The sequence below is a fragment of the Oncorhynchus mykiss genome, chromosome 23, assembly GCF_013265735.2.
Source record: "Oncorhynchus mykiss isolate Arlee chromosome 23, USDA_OmykA_1.1, whole genome shotgun sequence".
In the NCBI taxonomy this organism is placed as follows: Eukaryota; Metazoa; Chordata; class Actinopteri; order Salmoniformes; family Salmonidae; genus Oncorhynchus; species Oncorhynchus mykiss.
Genome location: NC_048587.1, coordinates 42238472 through 42253489, shown reverse-complemented (window position 1 = coordinate 42253489; position 15018 = coordinate 42238472). Strand labels below are relative to the sequence as shown.

The 15018-nt window shown below is 44.5% G+C and overlaps 1 protein-coding gene across 6 annotated transcripts in view; it reads right to left on the bottom strand.

The window, feature by feature from the left end:
• Positions 1 to 15018, bottom strand: part of LOC110502783 (BAR/IMD domain containing adaptor protein 2) — a 157332-nt gene that overhangs the window by 101017 nt on the left and 41297 nt on the right. For all 6 annotated transcript variants that reach the window (XM_036960472.1, XM_036960473.1, XM_036960476.1 and 3 more), the window contains exon 2: positions 4473 to 4548. In XM_036960472.1, coding sequence (XP_036816367.1) covers positions 4473 to 4548 — 76 coding nt within the window. The remainder of the gene's footprint in view (positions 1 to 4472; positions 4549 to 15018) is intronic.

Genomic DNA, 15018 nt, shown 5'->3' with positions numbered 1-15018 from the left:
TATTGGACCATGCTGGACATTTATGAACATTTGAACATCTTGGCCATGTTCTGTTATAATCTCCACCCGGCACAGCCAGAAGCCTGGTTCCTCTCTAGGTTTCTTCCTAGGTTTTGGCCTTTCTAGGGAGTTTTTCCTAGCCACCGTGCTTCTACACCTACATTGCTTGCTGTTTGGGGTTTTAGGCTGGGTTTCTGTACAGCACTTTGAGATATCAGCTGATGTAAAAAGGGCTATATGAATAAATTTGATTTGATTTGATTTAGAGGCGTCACTACAGATCCGGGTTCGATCATGGGCTGTGTCGAAGCCGGCCGTGACCGGGGGACCCATGAGGCGGCGCACAATTGGCCCAGCGTCGTCTGTGTTAGGGGAGGGCTTGGCTTGCTGGGATGTCCTTGTCCCATCGCGCTCTAGCGATTCCTTGTGGTGGGCCAGGCACATGCATGTTGACTTCGATCGCTAGCTGTACGATGTTTCCTCCGACACATTGGTGCGGGTGGCTTCCAGGCGAAGCGAGCAGTGTGGCTTTGTGGGGTCGTGTTTCAGAGGACACATGGCTCACGATCTTCACCTCCCCCGAGGCCGTACAGGAGTTGCAGCGATGGGGCAAAACTGTAATTTCCAACTGATGAGAAAAAGGGGTATATAACAATACAAAAATAAGTAAAATAAACAAATCGTAGGAAGAAATAAAAAATAAAACATTTGACTGATACATATTGATGTGGAGTGTCAGAACTTTATTTAAACCGGACAGTGAAATAAAGTGTTACCCAAATACATCCTGAATCTAAGTGGGAAGATTTCAAATCTGTTCGTCTAGTTGAGTTGAGTTTTCTACAGTAATGCAATCATATGGGAATCATACCCCCAGAAACGCAGACAACAAGCTGATGCTACATTATTATATTCCTTTTCACTTCAAACACTAAGATTGAGAGCCTCAGCTCATTTCTGTCTCCATTTATACCTCTATTCCTGACCACTGTTTCACAAGCCTCCGTCTGCACTCATTTCCTTCCGTAATCTTTCCTTTATTAATTTTTCTTTCCATTCTCTACATTTATCAGAATAGTTATGCCGAGGTCACTGAACTGATAATAACCCACACGAACACCCCAGACTCCAGAGCCTAAAGCCGACAGCATACTACACTGTAGCTGGGTTCACTCAGACTGACACAACCAGGAAGAGAGACCGTTTCTCTCAGCTCTTCCTGAGCCCAACTTTGGTTAAGACTGGTTGGGATAGAAGAATGAGGGTGAGGGGCCAGAAGTGGGATTGTGCGGTACGGTAACACCTTGTGTGGATGGGCTAATTTAGCAATGTCCACAGAAATCCCAGCCAGCGACGAGCGGTGGAGTGTGGCAGGCCAGGTATGGCTGGATTAACTGGGAAGATATCTGAGAGCTTTGCTAGCTGGGGGATTGTGTCTGTGTGTGTGTGTGTGTGTGTGTGTGTGTGTGTGTGTGTGTGTGTGTGTGTGTGTGTGTGTGTGTGTGTGTGTGTGTGTGTGTGTGTGTGTGTGTGTGTGTGTGTGTGTGTGTGTGTGTGTGTGTGTGTGTGTGTGTGTGCGTCTTCAGTAAAGAGGATTAAACCTCTGATATGAAGCAGACAGCTGATAATATACAGACTGGAGGTGAGACACGCCATCCATTCCTCCCACCTATTCCAGAGTAAATTAAACACACACTCTAGGAGGAGTAAAACCGGTATAAACCAGATCAGGCTGCAGCTTGATGTGTTGAGTACTTCATCCATCTTCAACTCGCTCTTTTCCAAATCCACCATCCAACCCCCTTCTCTCTCACAATCCTTCCCTCCCTCTACTCCTTTATCAAATCCCTTCAGTCTTCACACTCAGCCTCTTTTTTTTGTTCTCTCCATCTCTCCAACACAGTTTTTCCCTGTTGAGACATCTCTCTCTGCCCCACCTTCAACATGATGCCCAGTTTAGATGTGTGTTGTGAAATTGCCCCACCTTCTATCGCCGGTACCAAAGCTCAATGATAAACAGAGTACCTGACTAAATACTAGTCAAAGCATTGCATCCTATTTAAGCACTACACACTATCCTATCCTCCAAAACCAAACACTCTGCAAACTGATCAAACAGCATCTCCTCTGAGGATAACTAACAATGTACGGCATTTCTATAGCGCTTTTCATAGAATCTCAAAGCGCTTCAACAGCAAAAAATAAACAAGCAATTTATCTGGACAGCTCAACCAATAGAGGCCAAGTCTTTGAAAGCTGCATCCTCCGAAGATGGAGGGTCCATTCATGGCTTGAGCGGAGAGAGCTGGTCAGAGAATGGTAGATGATGGTGATGGAGTTGTAGAGGGCAAGTCTGGGAACCAGCCTGAGTCTTATAGCCACTGGATTTCTCTTCCACTCTGGGTAGCACCCACTAACAGCAGGCAGCTCTCTCCCTGGACCATTATGTCAGTCAACAAAGCTCCAGGGATCTCCAGTAAAGTCCAGCACCACCTCTCCTTCCTTTATATCCTAAGAGAAAAGTCAGAACTGGCATATTTACAAATTCAGCTAGCAGATGGATGCCCACCAGGCGCCCTGTGGTGAGTTGAATGCTGACTGTGCCCTGTGCCTCTGCAACGGCAGACCGAGCCAGAACCCCAGTCCTTGCGCCTGCCTGGCATTGATGAAGTGCAAGTCCCCACCTGGGACCTGTTTGGCTAATTTTAGTCTTATCTATCAGACTACACTGAGTCCTCCTTTATTGGTCCTCGGGGCTTCCACAGTCATTCCTGGTTTTCGTGCACCTCTCGCTCTACCGCTTTCCCTGTTTCTCTCAATCCCTGCACTTCTATCTCTCTACCGCTTTCCCTGTTTCTCTCAATCCCTGCACTTCTGTCTCTCTACCGTGTTCCCTGTTTCTCTCAATCCCTGCACTTCTGTCTCTCTACCGCTTTCCCTGTTTCTCTCAATCCCTGCACTTCTGTCTCTCTACCGCTTTCCCTGTTTCTCTCAATCCCTGCACTTCTGTCTCTCTACCGCTTTCCCTGTTTCTCTCAATCCCTGCACTTCTGTCTCTCTACCGCTTTCCCTGTTTCTCTCAATCCCTGCACTTCTGTCTCTCTACCGCTTTCCCTGTTTCTCTCAATCCCTGCACTTCTGTCTCTCTACCGTGTTCCCTGCCTCTCAATCCCTGCACTTCTGTCTCTCTACCGTGTTCCCTGTTTCTCTCAATCCCTGCACTTCTGTCTCTCTACCGCTTTCCCTGTTTCTCTCAATCCCTGCACTTCTGTCTCTCTACCGCTTTCCCTGTTTCTCTCAATCCCTGCACTTCTGTCTCTCTACCGCTTTCCCTGTTTCTCTCAATCCCTGCACTTCTGTCTCTCTACCGTGTTCCCTGCCTCTCAATCCCTGCACTTCTGTCTCTCTACCGCTTTCCCTGTTTCTCTCAATCCCTGCACTTCTGTCTCTCTTCTGCTTTCCCTGTTTCTCTCAATCCCTGCACCTCTCTCTCAATCCCTGCACCCCCTCTCTCTCTCAATCCCTGCATCTCTCTCTCTCTCTCTCTCTCTCTCTCTCTCTCTCTCTCTCTCTCTCTCTCTCTCATATTGTACAGGCTTACTGATGAATAGAAACAGCAAGACTCTGTAACTCCAATGTATTCTTCTCTCCCCTTCTCCTTCCTCTGGCTGACCTGGATACTAGTTCTGTCCTGGATACCAGTTTTATTCCCTCAGCGCCGCTTGCCCTATTTCCTATTAGACTACGCTCCACTTACCCCCCCCCCCCCTACACACACCTTCCTGGAGATATCTCAAAAGTGGTGTGCTCCTGCTCTCACCCATGTATCTACTCCACACAAACACCTGGATCACCACATCATATCCCGACTTGTGAACAACCAAAGGAATACAATACAAATGACTTGACTTGAAGATATGCAGGGATGGAGGGATGCTAGTGAGGTGGAAAAGAGGAGAGGAGAGGGCAAGATGTGGACATGAAACATTCTAACGTGACATTAAAGGAGGAAGGCATCCTGAGCCTCCCAACAAAGAACAGAAAACATCAAACAAACATCAACATTCAGGGGAGACTACACCTACTGACGGCTAGCTGGGAGTTAATTTGGTGTTTTAATCAATGTAGGGTGGGGACACAGTGAAGTCGTTCTCTGTTAGGGGTCTTTGCGTTCTCTTTTCCAAATAGTAGACTATCAAATCAGTCCATATAGTTGAAAGCCTGTCGGAGCATCCAGCAGTATCTTTCATAGCTAAGTCCAAGAAGAGCTCAGGGATGCTGAGGATGCTGACTATAGGCTACACACAGTTGCCAACGTGAGAAATATATCCCCAGTATCTGAGATTATTTCTAGTTCAGATAAAACAGTGCCAAGCGATATGGGTCTTTGCCTGTCCTCTGGACAGGAGGAGAGGAAGGGGGATGAGAAGGGGATGAGATAAAGGAAAAGAAGAAGAGAATGATGTACTCACTGGATAGGGCCTTCTCGTAGCTCTTCCCCATGGCCACAAAGTTCCGCAGGCATGGGTTGAACTGCTCCATGATGGACTGAAAAGAGAAATAACATGTTTTTTAGTCGACACGAGCAGCAATAAGCCTAGCAGAAGCAGTGCTCTACCCTACTCTGTAGTCTGCGCGCTCACACACTCACCACACACACACGTGCACTCATACACTGCAAGCAAGCCAACCAGGAGCACAGCCAACCAGGAGAAAGAGTGTAAATCGGAATCATCTACACTCATTCAGAAATCAGAGAGAAGGAGTGAGGGAGCAAAAGGGAGAAGGAAAGAGGTGGAGGGTGTCTTTGCACCTCACCTCTCCCAAAAATAAAACCTGGCTGTGGGTGTTGATGCCCGGGAAGCCTTGCTCAGGCTGGCTGGCTCTCTGGCTCTGGCTCTCTCTCTCTCTCTCTCTCTCTCTCTCTCTCTCTCTCTCTCTCTCTCTCTCTCTCTCTCTCTCTCTCTCTCTCTCTCTCTCTCTCTCTCTCTCTCTCTCTCTCTCTCTCTCTCTCTCTCTCTCTCTCTCTCTCTCTCTCTCTCTCTCTCTCTCTCTCTCTCTCTCTCTCTCTCTCTCTCTCTCTCTCTCTCTCTCTCTCTCTCTCTCTCTCTCTCAACTGTGTCATGTAATTTGTGCTAATTACTTTTTTGTGGAGCAGGGGCATATGAGGGTAGGAGGGATAAGAAAGGAGGAGGGAGGCGAGGAGGAGGGAGGAATAATTGGGTGACCAGAAAAAAGAGAGAAGGAGGAGAGTACAGGAGAGAGAGTGAGCGAGAGAGAACTTGAGCATGGTGCTGCTGGCCACAGCAGGGGTTTTGAGTCCCACATGGAACACTGTATAATGAATATGTGAAACACAGATCGATGTGGGTAAAAAGTAGTCTGGGTACCAGTCTGTTTAGCTATTATTCCACTCCTTGCCACTCCTGTCATGTTAAACATCTTTGGCATATGACATAAAGCACAAAGAGTGGAATGTTGGCAAAACAGACTTATACCCAGGCTAGGTATAGTATATATCTTGTTTGTTCAAGGAGATCCCCACATGAAAATACTATATATATACTATGGTCTAAGTACTATAGTTTTCACTGCAGTGTTTTTGTGAATTTTACTGTAGTATTTACTATAGTATTTACAGTGAACTATAAAATAAATACTGTAATAAAATAAAACTTGTATATACAATTTTTATTTTTATTTCACCTTTATTTAAACAGGAAGGCCAGTTGAGAATAAGTTCTCATTTACAACTGCGAACTGGCCAAGATAAAACAAAGCAGTGTGACAGAGTTACAGATAAACAAACGTACAGTCACAAAATAAAAGAACAATAGAAAAATCTAAGTACAGTGTGTGTAAGTGTAGAAGAGTAGGGAGGTAGGCAATAAATAGGCCATAGAGGCGAAAAATAATTACAATTTAGCATTAATACTGGAGTGATAGATGTGCAGATGATAATGTGCAAGAAGAGATACTGGGGTGCAAAAGAGCAAGAGGGTAAGTAATAATATGGGGATGAGGTAGTTGGATTTAAAATGTACAGATTGGCTGTGTACAGGTACAGTGATCGGTCAGCTGCTCTGACAGTTGATGCGAGATATAAGACTCCAGAGATTCAGAAGATTTAGCTTCAGAGATTTTTTGCAATTCGATCCAGTCATTGGCAGCAGAGAACTGGTAGGAAAATCGGCCAAAGGAAGTGTTGGCTTTGGGGCTGACCAGTGAAGTATACCTGCTGGAGTGCGTGGGTGTTGCTATGGTGACGAGTGAGCGGAAATAAGGTGGGGCTTTACCTAGCAAAGACTTATAGACGACCTTGAGCCAGTGGGTTTGGCGACAGATATGTAGTGAGGGCCAGCCAAGGAGAGCATACAGGTCGCAGTGGTGGGTAGTATATGGGGCGTTGGTGATAAAACGGACAGCACTGTGATAGACTACATCCAATTTGCTAAGTAGAGTGTTGGGGGCTATTTGGTAAATGGCATCTCAAAGTCAAGGATCGGCAAAATAGTCTGTTTTACGAGGGTATGTTTGGTGGCATGAGTGAAGGAGGCTTTGTTGCAAAATAGGAAGCCGATTCTAGATTTAATTTTGGACTGGAGATGCTTAATGTGCATCTGAAAGGAGAGTTTACAGTCTAACCAGACACCTAGGTATTTGTAGTTGTCCACATATTCTAGGTCAGAACCTTCCAGAATAGTGATGCTAGTCGGGTGGGAGGGTGCGAGCAGCAATCGGTTGAAGAGCATGCACTTAATTTTACTAGCATTAAAAAAGCAATTGGAGGCCACGGAAAGAGTGTTGTATGGCGTGAAAGCTCATTCGGAGGATCGTTAGCACAGTGTCCAAAGAAGGGCCAGAATGGTGTCGTCTGCGTAGAGGTGGATCAGAGAATCACCAGCAGCTACAGTGCCATCATTGATATATACAGAGAAAAGAGTCGGCCCGAGAATTGAACCCTGTAGCAAACCATAGAGACTGCCAGAGGTCTGGACAACAGGCCCTACAATTTTACACACTGAACTCTATCTGAGAAGTAGTTGGTGAACCAGACAAGGCAGTCATTTGAGAAGCCAAGGCTATTGAGTCTGCCGATTGACAGAGTCGAAAAGCCTTGGCCAGGTCGATGAAGACGGCTGCACAGTACTGTCTTTTATCAATGGCAGTTATGATATCGTTTAAAACCTTGAGCGTGACTGACGTGCACCTATGACCAGCTCAGAAACCAGATTGCTTAGTGGGGAAGAGATGGTGGGATTTGAAATGTTCGGTGATCTGTTTATTATCTTTTGCTTTTGAAGATTTTAAAAAGGCAGGGCAGGTGGATATCGGTCCATAACAGTTTGGGTCTAGAGTGTCACCCCCTTTGAAGAGGGGGATGACAGCGGCAGCTTTCCAATCTTTGGGGATCTCAGACGATACGAAAGAGAGGTTGAATAGGCTAGCAATAGGGGTTGCAACATTTTCGGGTGATCATTTTGGAAAGAGAGGGAGAGGCAGTACAAAAGCAGATTTCCATAACTTGGGGATTTCCTTAACATCAAGCGTGAGGTTAAAAATACATGTTAAGGGTGGGGGGGGGGGGGCAATGATGTCTGCAGCTAGGTATTGGAGGCGGGGGTCTAGTTCATTAGGGCCAGGGGATTTTTTTAAATCAATTTCTTTCTGGGCTTTACACACTTCTGAAACAGAGAAGGATGAAAAGGAGAACCTGGTGAAGGAGTGCACAGGGGTGTCAGGTAAATTCATAGGGGGCTCAATTATACCTTTGACCTTTTCAAATAAACTGCCTGTATCTAAAAAATGCGTATTCAAGGCTTTCAGAATGAAAGTCTTTGGGAAGTCTTCAAAAACACTATAGTGTTTCTAAAGAAATCAGCCAAGACCTCAGAAATAAGTCCTGGATTGTTCTTGGGAGCAATTTCCAAACGCCTGAAGGTACCACGTTCATCTGTACAAGCAATAGTACGCAAGTACTGTATAAACACCATGGGACCATGCAGCCGTCATACCACTCAGGAAGGAGACGCGGTCTGTCTTCTAGAGATGAACGTACTTTGGCGCGAAAGTGCAAATCAATCCCAGAACAACAGCAAAGGACCTTCTGAAGATGCTGGAGGAAACAGATACAAAATGACCTATATTCACAGTAAAACGAGTCCTATATCGACATAATCTGAAAGGTCGCTCAGCAACGAAAAAGCCACTGCTCCAAAACCGCCAGAAAAAAGCCAGACTATGGTTTGCAACTGCACATGGGGACAAAGATCATACTTTTTGGAGAAATGTCCTCTGGTCTGATGAAACAAAAATAGAACTGTTTGGCCATAATGGCTATAGTTATGTTTGGAGGAAAAAGGGGGATGCTTGCAAGCCGAAAACACCGTCCCAACCGTGAAACACGGGGGTGGCAGCATCATGTTGTGGGGGTGGCACACTTCACAAAATAGATGGCAACATGAGTGAGGAAAATTATGTGGACAAGTTAAAGCTTGGTCGCAAATGGGTCTTCCAAATGTACAATGACCCCAAGCATACTTCCAAAGTTGTGGCAAAATGGCTTAAGGACAACAAAGTCAAGGTCTTGGAATGGCCATCACAAAGCCCTGACCTCAATCCTATAGAAAAGTTGTGGGCAGAACTGAAAAAGCGTGTGCGAGCAAGGATGCCTACAAACCTGACTCAGTTACACCAGCTCTGTCAGGAGGAATGGGCCAAAATTCACCCAATTTATTGAGGGAAGCTTGTGGAAGGCTACCCGAAACATTCAACCCAAGTTCAACAACTTAAAGGCAACGCTACTAAATACTAATTGAGTGTATGTAAACTTCTGACCCAATGTGAATGTGATGAAGAAATAAAAACTGAAATTAATCATTCTCTCAACTATTATTCTGACATTTCACATTCCTAAAATAAAGTGGTGATCCTAACTGACCTAAGACAGGGATTACTTGGATTAAATGGCAGGAATTGTGAAAAACTGAGTTTAAATGTATTTGGCTGAGGGTGGTGGGTGAGTGGCTGAGGGTGGTGACTGAGTGGCTGAGGGCTGGGGGTGAGTGGCTGAGGGTGGTGGCTGAGTGGGTGGGTGGGTGGGTGGGTGGGTGGGTGGGTGGGTGGGTGGGTGGGTGGGTGGGTGGGTGGGTAGGTAGGTAGGTAGGTAGGTAGGACAGGGGTGTGCTCTTTCCTATAACCTGTAGGGATGACAATATGGTCTACACTTGCCATGTAGGTTTCTCACGAGTGGGTGGCTCAAATTGAGATATAGAGGAAGGAAATGGGTAGGGTATATGCAAATTAAACACTGTGGTATTTACTATAGTTAGAAAAGTGTTTTTGCGGACATTACTGTAGTATTTACTACAGTGTTTTTTTCTACAGTATACTATAACATTCTATAGTAAGTACTACCCATGACATAGGGATACTAGTGTGCATTATATAATTCCATAGTAAGTACTGTAGTATTCTATAGTAGACTGTAGTATTTTTTGGGTTCCAGCATGAGGGTTCCAGCATGAGCTATAATTATATTTAAATGGCTCATTGGAATTGACCATATCATTATTAGAAGGCCAGAGAGAATAAAATTATGGAATATGAAACCATGGAGGGGAAACTGAAATAGAAGGGTACAGCCAGGAAAGTATTGTGCGTGTGTGATAATGTGTACGAGAGAGAGACACACAAGATCAGGAAATGTGGTCCATGTGGTAACCAAATGTGGTCTAGGTGGTAACCAAATGTGGTCTAGGTGGTAACCAAATGTGTTCTAGGTGGTAACCAAATGTGGTCTAGGTGGTAACCAAATGTGTTCTAGGTGGTAACCAAAGCAGGGTTCAACCTCTTAATCCTTGCCTGGATAAAACACACACACACACACACACACACACACACACACACACACACACACACACACACACACACACACACACACACACACACACACACACACACACACACACACACACACACACACACACACACACACACACACACACACACACACGCAGACACACACGCACACACACACACACACACACCAGAGTATTGATCTCGTCAGTCAGAACACCATTCTGTGGTATACACCAATTACCTGCTTCTACCGGGGCCGGGCCAAGGTCACCTACCTCTGTCTTGGAACACTCCCATCCCCCACCTACACCCTGGTTCTCCTCCTCTTCCACAACAACAACAACAACAAAAACAACAAAGCCCACAGACCTGTTGATGTATATGTATGCCCACACCATAGCCCACAAGTGGATGCCTCAGCACACAATAAGCAAAGGTGGGGAATGGAATGAGCGGAGGCAGAGGAGTACAACCTCTCTCTCTCTGTCTTTGTCTCTTTTTCTCTCTCTCTCTCTCGTTGTGTGGAGGAGCAGTGAGTCACCCTCCTCCACAGTCCGAGGCGATCTGTCCTTTATTATGTTACTTTCTCTTTCTCTCTTACAACACCCAGTTTGGTCCTGCGGCTTTATCTACAGTGCCTTGCGAAAGGATTCGGTCCCCTTGAACTTTGCGAACTTTTGCCACATTTCAGGATTCAAACATAAAGATATAAAACTGTATTTTTTTGTGAAGAATCAACAACAAGTGGGACACAATCATGAAGTGGAATGACATTTATTGGATATTTCAAACTTTTCTAACAAATCAAAAACTGAAAAATTGGGTGTGCAAAATTATTCAGCCCCTTTACTTTCAGTGCAGCAAACTCTCTCCAGAAGTTCAGTGAGGATCTCTGAATGATCCAATGTTGACCTAAATGACTAATGATGACAAATACAATCCACCTGTGTGTAATCAAGTCTCCGTATAAATGCTCCTGCACTGTGATAGTCTCAGAGGTCCGTCAAAAGCGCAGAGAGCATCATGAAGAACAAGGAACACACCAGGCAGGTCTGAGATACTGTTGTGAAGAAGTTTAAAGCCGGATTTGGATACAAAAATATTTCCCAAGCTTTAAACATCCCAAGGAGCACTGTGCAAGTGATAATATTGAAATGGAAGGAGTATCAGACCACTGCAAATCTACCAAGACCTGGCCGTCCCTCTAAACTTTCAGCTCATACAAGGAGAAGACTGATCCGAGATGCAGCCAAGAGGCCCATGATCACTCTGGATGAACTGCAGAGATCTACAGCTGAGGTGGGAGAATCTGTCCATAGGACAAAAATCAGTCGTATATTGCACAAATCTGGCCTTTATGGAAGAGTGGCAAGAAGAAAGCCATTTCTTAAAGATATCCATAAAAAGTGTCGTTTAAGGTTTGCCACAAGCCACCTGGGGGACACACCAAACATGTGGAAGAAGGTGCTCTGGTCAGATGAAACCAAAATTGAACTTTTTGGCAACAATGCAAAACGTTATGTTTGGCGTAAAAGCAACACAGCTGAACACACCATCCCCACTGTCAAACATGGTGGTGGCAGCATCATGGTTTGGGCCTGCTTTTCTTCAGCAGGGACAGGGAAGATGGTTAAAATTGATGGGAATATGGATGGAGCCAAATACAGGACCATTCTGGAAGAAAACCTGATGGAGTCTGCAAAAGACCTGAGACTGGGACGGAGATTTGTCTTCCAACAAGACAATGATCCAAAACATAAAGCAAAATCTACAATGGAATGGTTCAAAAATAAACATATCCAGGTGTTAGAATAGCCAAGTCAAAGTCCAGACCTGAATCCAATCGAGAATCTGTGGAAAGAACTGAAAACTGCTGTTCACAAATGCTCTCCATCCAACCTCACTGAGCTCGAGCTGTTTTGCAAGGAGGAATGGGAAAAAAATTCAGTCTCTCGATGTGCAAAACTGATAGAGACATACCCCAAGCGACTTACAGCTGTAATCGCAGCAAAAGGTGGCGCTACAAAGTATTAACTTAAGGGGGCTGAATAATTTTGCACCCCCAATTTTTCAGTTTTTGATTTGTTAAAAATGTTTGAAATATCCAATAAATGTCGTTCCACTTCATGATTGTGTCCCACTTGTTGTTGATTCTTCACAAAAAAATACAGTTTTATATCTTTATGTTTGAAGCCTGAAATGTGGCAAAAGGTCGCAAAGTTCAAGGGGGCCGAATACTTTCGCAAGGCACTGTATCACCCCCCACCACACACACACACAGCTATGCTTCTAACCACACACACACACACACACACACACACACACACACACACACCTTTTCTCCTCTCCACTTCATCAGTCAAACCTTTTCCTGACAGAGCTGTCAGACGACACTAATGAAGGGGTCTCAACTTACTGTTGAGAGTTCCAATTGAAGAATACACAAGGTGCAAGTTCGACATTTGGTTAAGCATCAGCAGCTTTTCACTGACTGACACTCACTCAATTAGTCATGTCAGCTAACACTTTTTAGATTGGTAAGTTAGTCTAGGAAGTTATCTTAGCTGAATACCGACAGGGCATGCAGGGCCCAAGGGGCCCCATTGATTTTGTTAAGGGTCAGACACACCGATAAATCTGACTGCCGATAGGTACTTAGCACCTCAGCCCAGAGTGTCTGCAGTCAACTTATTGTTTTTCACATAGAACAGCTTTAATTTCGATATGCTTCATTTAAATACTCCAGGCCACAAGGTGGCAGTAGCTTGTTTGGCTTGTGCCTGATGTAGCTAATGAAAGCTAACTAGCGAGCTGCGCTAATGTTGTTGCTAGCTAGCTAGAATTTGTAGTAAGCTTTTGTTGATACTAACCAGATGGCCACAACTAAATAACTAGCGTAGCTAGCAATCACAATGCATGTTTTCACCATGGTCTGTAGGGTCCAGGTTGTGGGCCCGACTGTTTTCTACACTGAGTATTTCCAACCCTGACAGTCTTTCCTGAGACATTCTGCAATATATGTCAATTGCACTGACACAATTTAAACTTAGTCTTGAATGATGCATACCAAGATATGCCAGAGATACAACTCAAAATGCCGGCTCACCAGGATGAACAAAATCGCAAACCACTTTTTTGTTCAAGCCCCCAAGAACACACAAAAAAATTATCATCTGCACATTTATCACTCTAGTGTTAATGCTAAGTTGCAATTATTTCGCCTCTATGGCCTATTTATTGCCTTACCTAATCTTCTACATTTGCACACACTGTACATAGATTTTTCTATTGTGTTATTGACTGTACGCTTGTTTGTGTAATTCTCTGTTGTTGTTTTTGTTGCACTACTTTGCTTTATCTTGGCCAGGTCACAGTTGTAAATGAGAACTTATTCTCAACTGGCCTAACTGGTTAAATAAAAATAAATGTAAAAAAACACATTGCACACACACAGTGACACCACACACCAGTGACAAACACACATCCCCTGCATATACAGTGGGGTAAAAAAGTATTTAGTCAGCCACCAATTGTGCAAGTTCTCCCACTTAAAAGGTGAGAGAGGCCTGTAATTTTCATCATAGGTACACTTCAACTATGACAGACAAAATGAGAAGATAAAAAATCCAGAAAATCACACTGTAGGATTTTTACAATTTTTTTGCAAATTATGGTGGAAAATAAGTATTTAGTCAATAACAAAAGTTTATCTCAATACTTTGTTATATACCCTTTGTTGGCAATGACAGAGGTCAAACGTTTTCTGTAAATCTTCACAAGGTTTTCACACACTGTTGCTGGTATTTTGGCCAATTCCTCCATGCAGATCTCCTCTAGAGCAGTGATGTTTTGGGGCTGTTGCTGGGCAACACGGACTTTCAACTCCCTCCAAAGATTTTCTATGGGGTTGAGATCTGGAGACTGGCTAGGCCACTCCAGGACCTTGAAATGCTTCTTACGAAGCCACTCCTTCGTTGCCCGGGCGGTGTGTTTGGGATCATTGTCATGCTGAAAGACCCAGCCACGTTTCATTTTCAATGCCCTTGCTGATGGAAGGAGGTTTTCACTTAAAATCTCACGATACATGGCCTCATTCATTATTTCCTTTACATGGATCAGTCGTCCTGGTCCCTTTGCAGAAAAACAGCCCCAAAGCATGACATTTCCACCCCCATGCTTCACAGTAGGTATGGTGTTCTTTGGATGCAACTCAGCATTCTTTGTCCTCCAAACACGACGAGTTGAGTTTTAACCAAAGTTATATTTTGGTTTCATCTGACCATATGACATTCTCCCAATCTTCTTCTGGATCATCCATAGCAAACTTCAGACGGGCCTGGACATGTACAGGGGGACACGTCTGGCACTGCAGGATTTGAGTCCCTGGCGGCGTAGTGTGTTACTGATGGTAGGCTTTGTTACTTTGGTCCCAGCTCTCTGCAGGTCATTCACTAGGTCCCCCTGTGTGGTTCTGGAATTTTTGCTCACCGTTCTTGTGATCATTTTGACCCCACGGGGTGAGATCTTGTGTGGAGCCCCAGATCGAGGGAGATTATCAGTGGTCTTGTATGTCTTCCATTTCCTAATAATTGCTCCCACAGTTGATTTCTTTAAACCAAGCTGCTTACCTATTGCAGATTCAGTCTTCTCAACCTGGTGCAGGTCTACAGTTTTGTTTCTGGTGTCCTTTGACAGCTCTTTGGTCTTGGCCATAGTGGAGTATGGAGTGTGACTGTTTGAGGTTTTATACTGATAACAAGTTCAAACAGGTGCCATTAATACAGGTAACAAGTGGAGGACAGGGGAGCCTCTTAAAGAAGAAGTTACAGGTCTGTGAGAGCCAGAAATCTTGCTTGTTTGTAGGTGACCAAATACATATTTTCCACCATAATTTGCAAATAAATTCATAAAAAATCATACAATGTGATTTTCTGGATTTTCTTTTCTCATTTTATCTGTCATAGTTGAAGTGTACCTATGATGAAAATTACAGTGGGAGAATTAAGTGGGAGAACTTGCACAATTGGTGGCTGACTAAATACTTTTTTGCCCCACTGTAATATGCACACTGAAACTGACAAGCAAATTCCCTCAGGTGGATGGACACGCAAACATGGACAAACCATGGACAAACTCTCCATACACATGCAGACATAC